Consider the following 17,375-nt stretch of genomic DNA (forward strand, 5'->3'; position numbering starts at 1 on the left):
TACCTAGAGCATCCTTTCTATAATGTACAGCATAAAAAGCTAAAATTGAAATCAGAGTTTCCAAGTGGCAAATTCAAATAAAATGATTAAAGCTTTAAAGAAGGATTTAAATGGTTTGTCATGTTTTGTTTTACAAATAAAATACTAATATTTTAGGGGCACCTGGATGGCTCAGTCGGTGGAGCATGCAACTCCTGACCTTGGGGTTGTTGGTTTGAGCCCCATACCAGGTGTAGAAATTACTTTAAAGTAAATTTTTTTTAAAGATTTTATTTATTTATTTGAGAGAAAGAATGAGAGAGAGCACAAGAGGGGGGAGTGGGAGAGGGAGAAGCAGACTCCCCACCGAGCAGGGAGCCCGATGCGGCACTCGATCCCAGGACTCCAGGATCATGACCTGAGCCAAGGCAGTCGCTCAACCAACTGAGCCACCCAGGCGCCCTAAAATAAAATTTCTTTAAAAATTAGTATTTTGTTATAAACGTGATTTCTTCAATTCACCTGTTTCATTTTTTTTTTAAAGATTTTATTTATTTATTTGAGAGAGAGAGAATGAGAGATAGAGAGCACGAGACGGAAGAGGGTCAGAGGGAGAAGCAGGCTTCCCGCTGAGCAGGGAGCCCGATGTGGGACTCGATCCCGGGACTCCAGGATCATGACCTGAGCCGAAAGCAGTCGCTTAACCAACTGAGCCACCCAGGCGCCCCATCACCTGTTTCATTTCAAGAAAACTCCCACGGCGCTGAAAATTTATAAGAAAAGATAAAGGTAAATTAAACACAAGTCATAAGGAATAAGAATTTAAGGTATGTGGAATTGTTACACAACCCAGATGGTCAGCAAGCTTAAGAATCTGCTCCATGGAATGATGAGAGAACTACCCTAGTCTCATAGGCAGTTTGGAATAACCCTGTGCATATGCTAATGATCCATTTACTAGAAGCCTTCCAGTCTACCTCGGAAACACCTGTTGATCCTTAGAGTTTAAAAAATAAATTCCATAAAGCCCTAAAAATAATTTTGATACCATATTTACCCAGGCTTTATGTTGTCTCCAGTAATACTACACTCACAAGTCATTTACCAGACACTGTTCAATCCTTGTAGGACAGATGAAGGAAGAGAACATCCTATTAGTGCCATATAAATGGTAACTTTCCACACCATCTCAACTAGAATTCACTACCAGACAGCCACATTCAAATTCAAATGACAACTAATTTACTTTACGCACAGCAACAGATGCTACCCAGGAAAATAAACTGATACCACAACTAGAGAATTAGCTGCCAATCTCTGTACTTTCCAAGTGACAGTTTTTATAGTTGAAATAGAAGTATTTAAACAGCTCGTCCATAATATTACCTTACAACTAAACAAGTAATTCAGGTGCCTGGGTGGCTCAGTTGGTTAAGTGACTGCCTTTGGCTCGGGTCATGATCCTGGAGTCCCGGGATCGAGTCCCGTGTCGGGCTCCCTGCTGAGCGGGGAGTCTGCTTCTCCCTCTGACCCTCTTCCCTCTCGTGCTCTCACTCTCTCTCATTCTCTCTCTCTCAAATAAATAAAAAAATCTTTAAAAAAATAAAATAAAATAAACAAGTAATTCATTTTTAATATATGGAGATTCTTGGTTTTCCAGGGTCAATCAATAATCAGTGAAAAGACAGACGACAGGGACAAATCCAGAGGTAATCCAAAAAGAATAGTTTTAGCCAATAATGTAAGCACGTTCCCTTACTGTATCTTTCTCAGGATCTGCCAAACACAAAATAGTAAATCTTTTTTTCTGGGGGTGGGGGGGGGGGAATGGTGCTAATATATTTAAATGACTAAACAATAAAGAAGTACCAGCAAAAACCAGGAGGCAAGCTTCCATATAAAACTATGTAAATTCAATCTCACTGAAAATTTATAAAAACTTACAGAGAGAAAAGGAAACAGCATGGCTTCCAAAGTGACATTATCATAACTAATCATAACAAGATACATTTGTTTTCTGGTTTTATCTGTTTGCACTGGGGAAGGGGAGGTAAAATAATGACAGAAAGAATCAGTAAATAGATTTACACATTCAAAAAGCTTCGTAACACTCTAACACAATATTTACTTACATTGAAGAAATTCACTGTGTAATCAGAGAGAATGTGAGATAAACAAACATGTCCTAAAGAAAGAATTTTAGTTTTTGTTATTAGCTGCTATTTTTATTTTTTTTTAAAGATTTTACTTATTTATTTGAGAGAGAGAGAATGAGAGATAGAGAGCACGAGGGGGAAGAGGGTCAGAGGGAGAAGCAGACTCCCTGCTAAGGAGGGAGCCCGATGTGGGACTCGATCCCGGGACTCCAGGATCATAACCTGAGCCGAAGGCAGTCGCTTAACCAACTGAGCCACCCAGGCGCCCTTAGCTGCTATTTTTAAAAGTAGGAATAATGTGCCCAGTCATCCTCCTGTGATGTAGACCTACAGGGCCAGCAACGTGGTATCACCTGGATGCCTCAATGATACCTCCAATCCAACTTTTTCTAAACTAAACTCTTATTACCTCTTCCCTCCCTCCTAAGCTTGCTCCTTAACAGTTATTCCCAATGCCACTGAAAGGCCCTAGTGTCCCAGTCAGACACCAAGGAATCATCCTCAGCTCTTCAGTCCCTAATTGCAATCACATATCTATGGCTCAGTTCAGTCCTTCCTCTTCTACAACAGAACCATTATTCAAATTCAGCCTCTGATCCTCACTTCTCAGCTAGCCAAAATATTTTTAAACATTTTAATTGGCCTCACTGGTAATCCTTCTCTGGTCTTTTATGCTTCTCACCCAAACATCCTTCTTCTCAGTCTTGTTTTTAAACCCAGTTCTTGGGGCGCCTGGGTGGCTCAGTCGTTAAGCGTCTGCCTTCGGCTCAGGTCATGATCCCAGGGTCCTGGGATCGAGCCCCACATCGCGCTCCCTGCTCCGCAGGAAGCCTGCTTCTCCCTCTCCCTCTGCCTCTCCCCCTGCTTGTGTTCCCTCTCTCGCTGTGTCGCTCTCTATCAAATAAATAAAATCTTTAAAAAAAAATAAAAATAAAAATAAACCCAGTTCTTCTTCTTACTTTAAAATCTCATTTGCTCTCAGGCCCCTGAAATGCAAATACGTTCACCCTGAGAAGCAATCCTGTGGCTCCCACAGTACTGAAAATCACTCCACCAATCAAGATTTTGTTGAGCAAGTTCCATGATTTTTATTCTTTTAAGAAGAAAAAAGGGAGAAACTTTATTTTCCTCAAACAATACATATTTAAGTATCAAACATTTTTTACTGATTATGCTTTTGCAAACAATAAACTCTCTCGGGGCGCCTGGGTGGCTCAGTCATTAAGTGTCTGCCTTCGGCTCAGGTCATGATCCCAGGGTCCTGGGATCGAGCCCCACATCAGGCTCCCTGCTCGGCGGGAAGCCTGCTTCTCCCTCTCCCACTCCCCCTGCTTGTGTTCCCTCTCTCACTGTGTCTCTCTCTGTCAAATAAATAAAATCTTTAAAAAAAAAAAAAAAAAAACAATAAACTCTCTCCTACTCTGATACGTATCTTTCTCACCCTTTGAAAAATCACTATCAGTCCAGCATTCTCATTCGGGGTGACCGCATCCATTCCCATAACTTCAATGACTATCTCTATACGCTAGTCATTTCTATCACCAGCTCAGTCTCCTCTCTGAACTCCAGGCCCCTATAATACACTAGCAATACAGACACCTCCATTTGGATATCCAAAGCAACTCAATAGAAGAACATCCAAACTAAACACTCACTTCCTACCCTCCCCACCCATTCCCAGTCAAAACAAAAAGAAAAAAAAAAAAACACTAGATCCTCTTCCAGCGCTCTCTATTAATTGAGAATGACCCACTAACCAAATGACAACCAAAACATTATCCTTGATTCCTCGCCAATCACCAAATCCCGTCAAATCTACCTAATTTATTCTGAAAGCTATATACTTCTCTCCTCAGGGGCTAGTAAATTTGTTCAGACCCCCATACCTGTTGCCTAGTTTACTTAATAATGGCCTCACCAGTTTAGCTGCCACTAGTCTCTAGGCTGCAGATCCATTCTCAACACTGCAGCCACAGTGAACTTCCCAAGAACCTGCTTCTATCCTGTTCGAATCTGTAAACAGCCTCCCATAAACTCAAGGCAAAGTCCAAACTTCTCAACCTATCTCCCAAAGACCTATGCGGTCCAGCCCCACTAAACAGCTCAATCTCCATTCCCACTTCTTTACCCAAGCTATAGAAAACTTCTTTCAAGTTTTAAAATTCAGGGCGCCTGGATGGCTCAGTTGGCTAAGCAACTGCCTTCGGCTCAGGTCATGATCCTGGAGTCTCGGGATCTAGTCCTGGATTGAATCCTTCATCGGGCTCCCTGCTCAGCAGGGAGTCTGCTTCTCCCTCTGAGCCCCCTCCTTCTCAACCTCTGTCTCTCATTCTCTCTCTCAAATAAATAAATAAAATATTTAAAAAAAAATTTTTTTTTAAGTTTTAAAATTCAAGAACCTGGGGCACCTGGGTGGCTCAGTCGTTGGGCGTCTGCCTTTGGCTCAGGTCGTGATCCCGGGGTCCTGGGATCAAGCCCTGTGTCGGGCTCCCTGCTCAGCAGGAAGCCTGCTTCTCCCTCTCCCACTCCCCCTGCTTGTGTTCCCTCTCTTACTGTGTCTCTGTCAAATAAATAAATGAAATCTTAAAAAGGAAAAAAAACTGACTAGTCACCTAAGATTAATCTCACAAGTTCAAAACTAAAATTCCTACAACCCCAACACTGGGTATTTTTAAGTTTATGTAACTCTGTTCTGGTTATTACTTTGACTTATGTTAAGAGAAAGAGCAAAAAAAGTCAAAATCAAGGGAAAAAAGCCTATTACAAGGATATTCGGTCAGCTGCCTCTAAATCCTATTTCAGATTTTAGGTTACCAAAATAAGTCACTTACACTCAAATAACTACTCAGAGCAAATGCCAATTGAGGTTTTTATGTTCCAGCCACTGTTGCACATATAATTGCAGACAAAATGTCAAAGCAACTCTCCAAAGACTGTATGTTATAAATGACAAGATATTCTCAAATCCTATATATCTCACTATGCATCTACTTTTTCGTGATTTCAAGAGCTACCTCCTTACCACAATATGCTGTTTCTTTGTTCTCTTTAGCCTTGTAAGGATTGTTTCTTTAAATAAAGTACTTGATAGCCTGAAAGGAAGTGGCCCAGAAAAGTATGGAGGTTAAATAAGAATAACTATAACCCTAAGAGTTCTATGTGAAATGACAAAGCACAAACTCAAGATTTGCTTTTTATCCTCTCTTCTGTCTTTGGAACAGTCTGTCATCAAGTTAAAAGCAATTCTCATTTAGTGTAACTTCTTTAAAGAAATTAAATTATAAAAATCAACATAAGAACTCACTATTCCAACATCCAATAAAATCCTGGCTTGCAACTACAATTTAAGTCCAACTCTTAAAACATGCTCTAGTCACTCTTGCCTAGTGCCAGATTAACTGTGTTCTAACAGCCCCTCCTCATCACACCATTTAAAAGCTCTCATATATCGAGGCTACAAAGGTTAGGAAATACTTGCTTCTAAGCTTTACAGAGGAGGATAGTTAAAGCAATACAACAAAAACATTAGCCCACAGCAGGTTGCTTGTAGCTTCAGTTCCTCCTCAAAACCCATCTTGTCTTAGCCACTGTGATTATCCTATTGCCAGATAATCGCATCAAGAATTGATTCTGATGAAGTTAACTTTCCAAGGAAAATCTAGTGTACTACATTAGTACTAACCTAGGAAGTAATGTACCATAGATTCAAAGCTATAATACAATAAACATAATCATCAGTATATAAAACTCAGTCATTAAAGGTGTGCATCATTCCCAACTACCACTGTAAGTTTAATAAAGAGGTACAATAATGCCTTCAAGAACATACCAACACTCACAGCTTTAAGTTAATAAAATATCTCACTGATTTGCTATTGCATATACATGCAATCAAAAGGTAAGTGTTAGGAGAAAATTAAAGTATCAAATTCTATTAAAAACGGAACTGTAAATATAAATTAAGAAGCGGAAACAACATACTTCAAATGCAGCTGTTAATCAACCACATACTTGTTCTCTATGAAATCACTAAGAACCTAATAAATATGCCAACCTGCCAACCACACAGTACAATTGTTTAAAACCATCCTCGAAGTGCTTCCACTTGTAGAAATTCCCAAGGAAGCAATTTCCCCCTCAATATGCAACGCAATTTAAGAACTCCTTTGTTAAAAAGGGTTCTAAATACCAGTATAGGAAATTTTTTTAATGAATTTTTTAAAAATACCTAACACTTAAAAAAGTTTCAGGTTTCAATTTTCAACTGTCATCATTAACAGAATCTCTTCATATATATCATTACATTTCAATGATTTCAGTAAACAATACAAAAAGGCCTGGGCTGCCAGTTCTAAATTAACTATCTATAGCCATTTTTTACATGGCTCAATACCTATCACAGACTTTTGAGCTTGTCTCTACTGGGTGTTTCTTATACTACACTAGAACCAGACGTGAAAAATAAACATCTGATAATATTAGTGAGTACCCATCAAGTGCTCAAAAAATGATATTTAAATAACATATGAAAAGGATATGGCAGATTCCCACAGTAAATTTTTTACGCCACTGATGTTTTTAAATATCTCAAAAAATAAAAATAAAAAAGTAGGACTCCGTTAGACTAATGCTGTATTCAGTGGAGCTGGAGTACTTGTCCAAAGCTTTCCAGAAGTCCCAACAGGACAAGAAAAAGAACCAGATTACCCACCCGAACCCCTCCCTGAAATGCACCTTACCCCACACCACAAACTGACACCGAAGTTGCCTTCTTTTCTGGATTTACTTACAGGGATAAGTTAGAAAAGTACTGCACTCTACCCCTGACTTTCATCATTTCGGTGTCTGACCTTTAACAAGTCAACCTCAACCCTCTGGGCCCACCTGGCAAACGAGGCAGGAGAACCTGACCATCCCCAAGATCCATTTCACCTACAAGATGCTATAGCTATAATTCCCCAAGAGCCGTCCTATGGCACAAGGCTCACTTTCCAGGTCCTTTTGTATGTAAACACCCAACTCCACAAACTGCATCAGAACAAGAATTAGGTTATCATCTTGCAAAAGACTGTATTAAAGACAGGATCAACGAAAAATGAAATCAAATGACATCGCTCACATGGGCACTTCCTCCCATACGGAAGCAACCAAGCAAACAGAAACTAAGAATCCAGTCCTTCCAAAGGAAAAGGGCTGATGAAACTCAGTAATATAGTGGCCTTCAGTCTTGACGCTTTCCATACGCTAAAGAAAGCGCGATTCAGAAATCTACTTCTTTTTTACACTGAAGCTTCAAAAAGGACTCATCTGGCATCCATAAAAGAAAAAAGTAAGTAAGTCGTACAACTAAAAGACTCTTGAGCTTGGGCAAGGAACCTTCAACGACTAGAAAAGAGAATGCGTCTTCTTTAAAACGTCAGTCTCCCATTTCTAAGATGCAACATAAAAACTTTAAGTATGCCTTCGTATTTTTTAAGTGCTTATTTAAAAACAAATACGGATCTCCTTCTAAATCGTCAGCATTTCAAACCTGTGCGTGCCGGGGAAGGCAGGCATCAGCTCCTCCAAGATAACTTTTTCTTCCCCTTCCCCTACGTCTGGAAATTCGTTCTCGGTTACGTGCCTCACGATCTTGTCAGTTCATCACCAGCCTCAAGGCTCCACTCCGGAGGAGAAAAACACAAGGGCCCCGCGGAGATCCGGGTAAAACGCACTAAAAATCTTGCACAAGCCGGATCACGAGGCCGCGTGGGTACAATTTCAAAAACTTAAGTTGAAGGTTTAATTTAAGAAGAAAGAAAAAGCAGCAAAGGGAAAGCCCTCTCCCGTCCGTACTCCAGGCCTAAAGCCACCCGGGGGCAGGGGGGGCCGCTCCTCGAAAGCGAGGCCCGGGGACAAAGTGCGGAGCCGGGGAAAGGATGGAGGGCGCCGGGCTCCGGGCCGGCCCGCGCCCCCACCCCGCGGAACGGCGGGCTCGAGCTCCGGCTCGGGATGCAGGCCCGCCGGCGCCCGGCGCGCTGACAGCTGCCACAGGCGCCGGCTGCGCTGCCCGCCGGGCCCCGACGAGCCCCCCGACCCACCCCGCCCCACCCCGGGGGCGGCCTGGCGGCCAGGCTGGAAAGGATACTCCCGGGTGCGGAAGGCCTCCTGAGTGTGCGCGATGGTGAAGAGCGGCTCCTCGCCGGGAAGCGGCTTTACCAGCGGGAAGGGCTTGCGGCCCAGCAGCGGCGCCATCGCGGAGGTGGCAGCGGCCCGGAAGGTGGCGGCTCCTCGGAGAGCCCGCGGCGCAACACTAGGCCCCGCGGCCCGGAGCGAGCGCCTGGCTCCCGGGGGTGGGGTGGGGGAGGGGAGGGGTGAGAGGGCGGCGCGAAGTCGGCTCCCTCAGTGCTGGCGCGGCCGCGCGAGGGCCATGCAACGGGACGCAAGGACACGGAACTCCCACGCACACCGCCGCGCCGCCCGGCAGCCCCCGGCCCAACCTTCGCTACGGGTCCCCGCGTTCGGCAGTCACGACTCCTCCTCAGCTGCACCGGAGGAAATTATTGAAAAATGGCGGGAGATTCCCCTCCTCCCCCCCGCCCGGCCAGCGCACACACTAACTTGCTCCCCTGTGGCGCCGGTGGCGAATGCTCCAATAGGCGGAGAGCTGATCAGCGCTCACAGTCTATTGGCTCAGGGGAGCTGCCGCTCTGCGCTTGGGTCCCGCCCCCTTTCCCGGCCGCGTAGTTGGGTTGCAGCGCACTAGAGGGCAGTATGAAGAGGTGAAAGGTCACGTTATGTAAGCGCTGGTGACAGGCCTGCGGGCCTCCAGCAGCGGAGTTGAAAATGGGGGACAGCGGGGAACCGAAAGGTCTGGAATTCAAAGAGGTCAGGCTAGAGAAGCCCCTTAACATATACAGACACTGCGCCATCTGTCACCGACGGCGACACCGACATCCGGGCACCGCTGTCCGTGTGGTGCGCCGGAGGGGGAGGGGGAGCGTGCGGCCAGGGGCTTTGTCTTTCCACTTGTGCTCCGCCCCCTCCTTAAAGGCGCCGCGCTCGGCCACGCCCGGGGATGAGCGGGTGGGGCGGAAGGGAGGAGGGGTTGGCGGGAAGAAACCCAAGACCTTATCCACGCGAAGGTTCTACTGAAGGACAGCTGGAGCCTCAGCATTGCTCACCCCAAAGTTAACTTCTTCTGGAAGAGAGTGTGGTTGAGACCTGGATGTTAGTATGATGCTTGTTTTTAGGGGCTTGATGGAAAAGATAATAGAGAAGCTTCTTTGGAAAAATATATTAAATGGCGTACCTATTAAAGATACATCAATTCAGGTAGCCTTTACTAGCACCTCCAGTGTTCAGGGCCCGTACCGGGAGCTAAGGAGGGAAAAAATACAAGAGCCTGCCCTGAAAAAAATAAGAGGCCCAAGTAAGGACAGTCCTGTGATGAGTGCTGTACGAAGTGCAAAGTAGGAAGACAGCACTAACAGCCTGGAGAGTGAGGACATTCCAGCTACTTCTCCAAGCCGACTACACTCACAGAGTCCACAATGTGTTTGGCTATCGAGTACAACCCGAAACATACTCATTCGTAATTCTCTCCCTATTAAATCGTCTCCCTCCATCCAAAGATCTTCACTGACCTCAGAACGTACCTTCCCAGCCTGTTCTTGAGGATTAGACTGCGAGGTGTCCCTGAAAGCCATGGCGCATGCCAGTGCCAGGCCCTTTTCTCCTTTTCTTCTCATCTTGAGGTGAGAAGTAGCCCCCCAGTAAGACGTAAGTTCCAGGTCAGATGCCATTGCTACAGAGCCTCCCCTGATCCCCTAGCAGAGATGGGAGAGCGTCCTCCTTCAGTAGCCATTTCTTCTAGGAGCGTTAAGTGCAACCTCAGGACAGGGCATTTGAGTTGATTGTGAAAAGATAAGTAGCACTTCACTAGGCGGAGAAATGACGGACGAACGTTCTAGGAAGAAGGAACAGCAGGGCCGACTTGGTAAATTCAAGACAACATACCTGAAACTTCGGGGGTGTTGAGGTGGAAAAGAGATGAGAGTGGCAAAGGAAGGGATCATCCTGGTCACAGCGTGTGATGCTTGGAGTGACCGCTTAGAAGGAACTGTCGTAGTTTGTGGCAGGGATACCAAGGGACCCAAATGTAATAAGATCGGGGGAGACAGATTTGAGAGGCACAGACTAGGTGACTAATGGGATAGACATTTGCAGGACCAGGTACCTAACAGCACACTACACACAGAGTAAGGACTCCAAAAACATTAAGAAACACATTTTGGAGGGCGCCTGGGTGGCTCAGTCGTTAAGCGTCTGCCTTCGGCTCAGGTCATGATCCCAGGGTCCTGGGATCGAGTCCCACATCAGGCTCCCTGCTCAGCGGGAAGCCTGCTTCTCCCTCTCCCACTCCCCCTGCTTGTGTTCCTGCTCTCGCTGTCTCTCTCTGTCCAATAAATAAATAAAATCTTTAAAAAAAAAAAAAAACACATTTTGGAAAAATTTGGTATTTCAAAGAAAGGTAATTGTACATGAGAATAGGGACCATAATCATTTCAGCGCTTGGGGCCACTGTAGGTTAGAACCCAGCACTGGTATTGGTAAAGCAGAGATCTAAAATGGGAGAATTGGGGGTACCTAGCTGGCTCGGTTGGTAGAGCATGCGACTCTTGATCTCAGGGTCATAAGTTCAAGCCCCACATTGGGCCTAGAGCTTACTTAAAAAAATAATAATAATAAATTTAAAAAGAAAGAAAAAAGTGTAACAGACTAAGTTAATGTAACTATCAGTTTCCTGCTCTAATATTTTTGTTGACTCCAGTTGCAGATAAAACTCTTCCAAGTTTACTCTTCCTGTTCAGTCTTCAAGCTCTTGATCCAGCAAGGCCCAAGTGGACTACTTCCTTCTAATTCCCAGAATTCATTAGCTTTATTCCTACCCACTGTCGGAAATGTACTTTTTTCTCCTCTGGGCATCTAAATCCCACACTTCCTTCCTAATGCCTTTTCCGGATTGTTCCAACCCACATCCGCTTTCACTATAGTCTCGAGGTTTTTTTTATCATAACTGTAGCAAAATTTGTTGTTCAGTGTGTTTTCTTTCCCAACATTTGAATAAACAAGTTAATAAAAAAGGGCAGAGATTAAAATGTGTAGTTTCCAGGTATCTGCACCAAAGCTTCTATTGCTCCAAGTCAGCTATGGGTGCTTAGCTGCAGGAATAAGACTGTCTGGAGGAGCATAGCACATTTCCCTATGTGGATCTCCACTGGGTAGTTTTAGGACATGAGCTCAGTTAGCAAGATCTGTTTCTGTGGTCTGTGTCATGTGGAGCTGTGCCCTGCCACATACCCCTCCTTCATTGATGCAGACACAAACCCTTGCTCAGACAGTTCCAGCTAGTCTTTTCCTCCCTGTCCTGTTGGAACCTCAAACTCAAAATATCCCAAACCCACAGTCTCACCATCTTCCTTCCCTCCATCATCTGCTTTATCTGGATGGTTTTCATTTCTATTAGTGCCCCACTCACAACCTCAACAGGCTCAGGCTTGACCTCTCTTGAGCTCCACAGCCATGGGGTCAACCAGATAATGTCAATTCTACCTGCCTGAAATCGATCACTTGCCTGCCATCCCCACAACATCCTACTTCAGACCTTTATTTATTATTTCTGGCCAAAACTACTACCATAATGACTTTCTCCTTTTAAAAAAAAAAATTTTTTTTAAGTAGGCTCTACGTACAACATGGGGCTTGAACTCACGACCCTGAGATCAAGAGTCACACGCTCTACCGACTGAGCCAGCCAAGTACCCCTCTTCTTTTAAAATGTTTTAAACTACATTAAAATTATATCTTTATAGTGGTAAAATGAACGTAGTTCCCAGAAGGAAACATATAAGTGTACTTTAAACAACAACAACAAATAGTTCTACAAAAAGCAGCCGTGGGGCACTCTCCCCCATGCACTTCCGGCTCCCATAAGCATCCATTTTCCAAATTGTTAAACTGTGTTAAAATTGGTAAATTTCATTTAAAATGGAATCAGGAGGCCAGAAGGGGAGCTCTCACAACTTATGACTGGTAAATTGCACACCCAACAGGAAGAAGCCCCTACTTTACTACCCCAGCAACAGGAAGAAAGCTTTCCTCCTCCCCCAGTAACAGCCCAGCCAATGAGAGAGTCAGCACTCAGCCAATGAGAAGCCACTACACCTCCAACTCCCAGTTTCCACCATTGGACTTGTTTATAACAGCCTTCCCAACTTCTCCCTTTCCTCTATAAAGGTTTCCTCTGCTTTGTTCTGTAGACCTGCCTATGGTGTTGCTGTAACCTGTGTATTCTGAATCGCAATTTTCTATTCCTGAATCAACCCATTTTTGCTGGTAAAATAAAGAAGAGTTTTATTTTTAAGGTTAACAGCTATTTCTGCTAATATTTACTTCCATATTTCTGTTTGTTTTTTATTGTTATGTTAATCACCATACATCACATCATTAGTTTTTGATGTAGTGTTCCATAATCCCTTGTTTGCATATAATACCCAGTGCTCCATGCAGAACATGCCCTCTTTAATATTTACTTCCATATTTCTAAACATACATGTTGCTATTTTTTAGCTTCTCAGTTTTAGTATTAGCTGTTGACTTTTCTTGAATGGAGGTTGAGGACTTAGCCCTCTTACGTGCCCCACAAACACCACACACACGATCATATTCCCAAAATAAATATTGCAATTCGTTAAATCACTATTCACTGTATAACTTATGATTATGTATTATTCAGATGATCCACGTGGTGGTCTGATCACATTTCCTTTCTTCTTTTGTCTTTGCTGGTTTGCTTCAGGCTTTCAATTCATTTTCTATGTACCTATCACCACTATCCCTCAACTGACAGAACTATAGTCTCCTCTCAATACGTGCAAACCTCTCATGTTGCAATATGTCCCCCACCTGCTCTTTCCTCTCCATGGCATTTTGCACACTACAATCACCCCCCTGCTCTCGGCTTTCAGTGGTTGGCTCCCTAAAGCCAACACAGTAAAACCAAATTCTTTGGCCTAGCCTTCAAGGCCCTCCAGAATCTGTCCTCAGTCTTTACTTGCCTTGAACCCCGTACTCCAGTAAACTAGGTTTATCAAGGTTTCTAACCAACTGAGCCACCCAGGCGCCCAGGTTTATCTAGGTTTCTAAATACATTCTCCACTAAAAAGATCCAGGGTTCCTGGGAAAAAGGACTGGGGCTGGCAAAGTTCAAAGTGAGTCAGGAACATTGTGCCTGAAAGTAAGGAGGTGCTCAAATAGTGATGGGGACATGTCAAAAGGACACAGGAGCCAGCAGGAAGGGATTCTAACTGGCTGAATCTAGGACAATTTGAACATTTAAAAAAAATGACAGCAACAGATTGTTAACACATTGAATGTAAAGGGAAACCATGAGCCTGTAGTAATATTCAGAGAGGAAGGAAGGGAGGGAGGGAGAAAGAGAAGTGGAGAGAAGGGAAATCTGTTATCTACAGAAGGCTGCCAATGAATGAATGTACAAAGATTTAGAAAACTCATCATTTTGCAAACTCCAGTGAAGTAACTGACTCAGAAATAGATCATCAACGGATACTAAAAATCACTGGTCTAAGTGAATGGTCTAAGATTATCACCCCCCAACAGATTATTTATGTAAAAGCGCCCTGAAGGTGGGAAAGTCTGGCAGACGCCTTAGCCAAATGATCTCAGCATTACCAAAAGTGAGACGACAATGTTTCTCTTGATACAGGCAATGAAAAATACATATCACCTCTGTAGTATTCTAACCAAAAAATATTTCACCTGAAATCCTTAGAAAATAGATAAATCCAGTTTGTGGGACATTCGACAAATAACTGCCTAGACCCTTCAAAAATATCAATGACACGAGAGACACCAAGCTACCCACCTCCAAAAGAAGGTCCTAAAAGGAGACTAGGGGCGCCTGGGTGGCTCAGTCGGTTGAGCGACCGACTCTTGGTTTCGGCTCATGTCATGATCTCAGGGTCCTGGGATCGAGACCAGCATTTGGCCCCCCGCTCAGCAAGGAATCTTCTTGTCCCTCTCCCTCTGCCCCTCTCCCTCCTCTTGCCCTCTGAAATAAATAAAATCTTTAAAAATAAATAAATAGGGGCGCCTCAGTGGCTCAGTTGGTTAAGCATCTGCCTTCGGCTCAGGTCATGATCTTAGGGTCCTGGGATCGAGCCCTGCATCGGGCTCCCTGCTCAGCAGGGAATCTGCTTCTCCCTCTCCCTCTGCTGGTCCCTCTGCTTGTGCACTCACTCTATCAAATAAATAAATAAAATCTTTAAAATACATACATACATACATACATACATACATAATACATAAAGACTAAAAAGAGACATGAGAACTAGATGCAATGAATGGATTGGATCCTGGATCTGGGGACGGGGGCTAAAAGGAACTACTACTACTATTGGGACAGTTGGGGCAATTTAAATATGTTCATATTAACTACTATTATTATACCATCGTTAAATTTCTTGGGTATGATGGTGATACTCTGGTCATGTTGAGGAATGTCCTTGTTCTTAGGACAGACAGGCTCAAGTATTCAGGCTAAAGTGTCAGAATGGCAGCCACCTATTCTCAAGCAATTCACCCACCCACCCCCCAAAAAAGAAAGAAACGTGTATTGAGATGCAAATGTGCCAAAAATTAGTAATTGGTGAATCTAGATGAAGAGGAGATATAGTTTATTGAACTATCTTTTTCAGCTCTCTGTAGTTTTGAAAAGTCTCAAAAAGGGGCACCTGGGTGGCTCAGTCATTAAGCGTCTGCCTTCGGCTCAGGTCATGATCCCAGGGTCCTGCTCGGCGGGAAGCCTGCTTCTCCCTCTCCCACTCCCCCTGCTTGTGTTCTCTCTCTCGCTGTGTCTTTCTCTGTCAAGTAAATAAATAAAATCTTAAAAAAAAAAAAAAAGTCTCAAAAAATTGGAGAAAATAGAAACCCAATTCCCTGGTTACTCCCTACACATAACCCAGTGCTTTGCTGCCTCCGTTTGTTTGCCCACGCTAACCTGCCCGAGTGGTCTTTCCTCATAACCACAGAACATTTTTTTTTTTTAAGATTTTATTTATTTATTTGAGAGAGAATGAGAGATAGAGAGCACGAGAGGGAAGAGGGTCAGAGGGAGAAGCAGACTCCCTCAGAGGGAGAAGCAGACTCCCTGCTGGGCAGGGAGCCCGACGTGGGACTCGATCCCGGGACTCCAGGATCATGACCTGAGCCGAAGGCAGTCGCTTAACCGACTGAGCCACCCAGGCGCCCCACCACAGAACATTTTCAAGGCCCAGCCTCGATTGCCACCTTTTCTGTAAGCCTTCTGTGATCTCAAAGCCTCCAAGTTTTTCTCTGGACCCTCCCAGGCCTCTACCATCTCCGCCCCCCGGGGCACATGCTCCTTCTCTACCTCACCAGACTGTAAGCTCCTGAAAGGCAGACACCTGTCTACCAGTTGTACTTTACATACAGAGAACCCAGAATACACTTGCAACAAATATTTGTAAAATAAATGCCATTTTCCAAGACGACCAATAACTAAGGCATGGAAATCTGCTTCTGTGCCTCAACTTTTCCATTCTCCAAAGTTCTGTGCAAAATCCATCGAGCTCTGTTGATCTTCCTTTGCGCTTATTCATATTCAATGAATTTAGTTAGCAGGCTCATATCTATTTTTCTTAATAATTCAAATGGGCATATGCATTGGGCCTACTGATACCCGGAGGCAGTTTTCTGAATTATTTGTAACTTGTGGTCATTGCTTGATGCTTCCTCTTCTCTTTTTCTTCTCTAACCCTTACCCCATCAAGATTCTGGGATGCTGTTGGAGATGGCTAGCCTGGTTTCTTAGAATATCAGTGAGAAGTGGTGCTGAAGTGGCAGTCAACAAGAGAAGGGGATGGTTTCTATTACATCTTTTTCATCATCCCACATGCTCCTTCGTGCGCTCCACTCCAGCACTTACTACACTACACTCTAGGAGGTTCTATGTAGAGGTCTACTCCCTTGCCAGACTGTCTCCTGACGGACAGGATTCCTGGCTTCTGTGTGACTGCACAATATTGTGAATGTACTTAGTGCCACTGAGCTGTATACTTTTAAGTGGTTAAAATGGTAATTTTGGGGCACCTGGGTGGCTCAGTCGGTTAAGCCTCTGCCTTCAACTCAGGTCATGATTTCAAGGTCCTGGGATCGAGTCCCGCATTGGGCTCCTTGCTCAGTGGGGAGCCTGCTTCTCCCCTGCCTACAGCTCCCCTTGCTTGTGCACTCTCTCTCTCTGACAAATAAATAAAACTAAAAAAAATATATATATATATAAAAAATGGTAAACTTTATATTATGTGCATTTTACCACAATATAAAAAAGTAAAAACATTCATGAATGCCTCCCAAGGACCTGGAGCCATGGCAAACACACATTGGCTGAATTCACTGTACACAGGGACAGAAATATAAATCAGACTACATGGGGCACCTGGGTGGCTCAGTCGGTTGAGCGGCTGGCTGCCTTTGGCTCAGGTCATGATCCCAGGGTCCTGGGATCAAGCCCCGCATCGGGCTCCCTGCTCAGTGGGAAGCCTGCTTCTCCCTCTCCCCCCCCCACTGGCTTGTGTTTGTGTTCTCTCCCTCAAATAAGTAAAATCTTTAAAAAAAATAAATCAGACTACATGACAATTTCAAAGGGGGTCTCCAAATCATTTCTATCAGAAAATCCCTTTGTGGGAGTAAGACAGTTGGCAGGCACTCAGCCACCACCCCACTAGCTCCTGCCCCCACGACCTTCAAGAATGAAGCACTCAAATACCAACAAGATGTATTTCAAATAGTTTAATTTTAAAAATATGCTATTCAGTGCTAAAATATGTCTTCACTCACTGTTGCCCATTTCCATTTTCTTAAACTTTTTTGAACAAAAAATAAAATCACAAAGTTCAATTAAACATGCAGATTTCAAAGAAGAGGGAATTTTCTAGAAAGTCTGAGCTGAAGGAGTACTGTGGGCGGATGGGTACTGCTGTCAGAACCTCAAATCCTTGCTGGGGGCAGAGTCTGTGGCAGGAGGCAGGGGGACCATAGCAGGAGCAGGGGATGCTGGAATGAAATCTATAGGTGAGAACAGGGAAGGCTGTGTGTGTGAACAGGGAAAGGGGTGTGTGTGTGTGTGTGTGTGTGTGTGTGTGTGTGTGTGTGTGTGTG

The 17,375-nt window shown here is 44.2% G+C and overlaps 2 protein-coding genes across 4 annotated transcripts in view; both read right to left on the reverse strand.

The window, feature by feature from the left end:
* The window catches only part of BAZ1B (bromodomain adjacent to zinc finger domain 1B), a 71,175-nt gene extending 62,447 nt beyond the window's left edge, over window positions 1-8,728 (reverse strand). For 2 of the 3 annotated variants that reach the window (XM_073884279.1, XM_025864546.2), the window contains exon 1: window positions 8,263-8,728. In XM_073884279.1, coding sequence (XP_073740380.1) covers window positions 8,263-8,369 — 107 coding nt within the window. In that variant the 5' untranslated portion in view covers window positions 8,370-8,728. The remainder of the gene's footprint in view (window positions 1-8,262) is intronic. The other variant, XM_025864545.2, reaches the window with a different exon arrangement.
* An 8,263-nt stretch (window positions 8,729-16,991) lies between these two features.
* BCL7B (BAF chromatin remodeling complex subunit BCL7B) overlaps window positions 16,992-17,375 on the reverse strand; it is a 19,286-nt gene continuing 18,902 nt past the window's right edge. The window contains exon 6 of the mRNA XM_025864693.2: window positions 16,992-17,375. This exon is cut by the window's right edge and continues 781 nt beyond it. The gene's annotated coding sequence lies outside the window, so the exon portion shown is untranslated.

This window comes from Callorhinus ursinus, unplaced genomic scaffold (genome assembly GCF_003265705.2).
Source record: "Callorhinus ursinus isolate GAN/ISIS: 27379988/994484 unplaced genomic scaffold, GSC_fseal_2.0 scaffold55, whole genome shotgun sequence".
Classification (NCBI taxonomy): domain Eukaryota; kingdom Metazoa; phylum Chordata; class Mammalia; order Carnivora; family Otariidae; genus Callorhinus; species Callorhinus ursinus.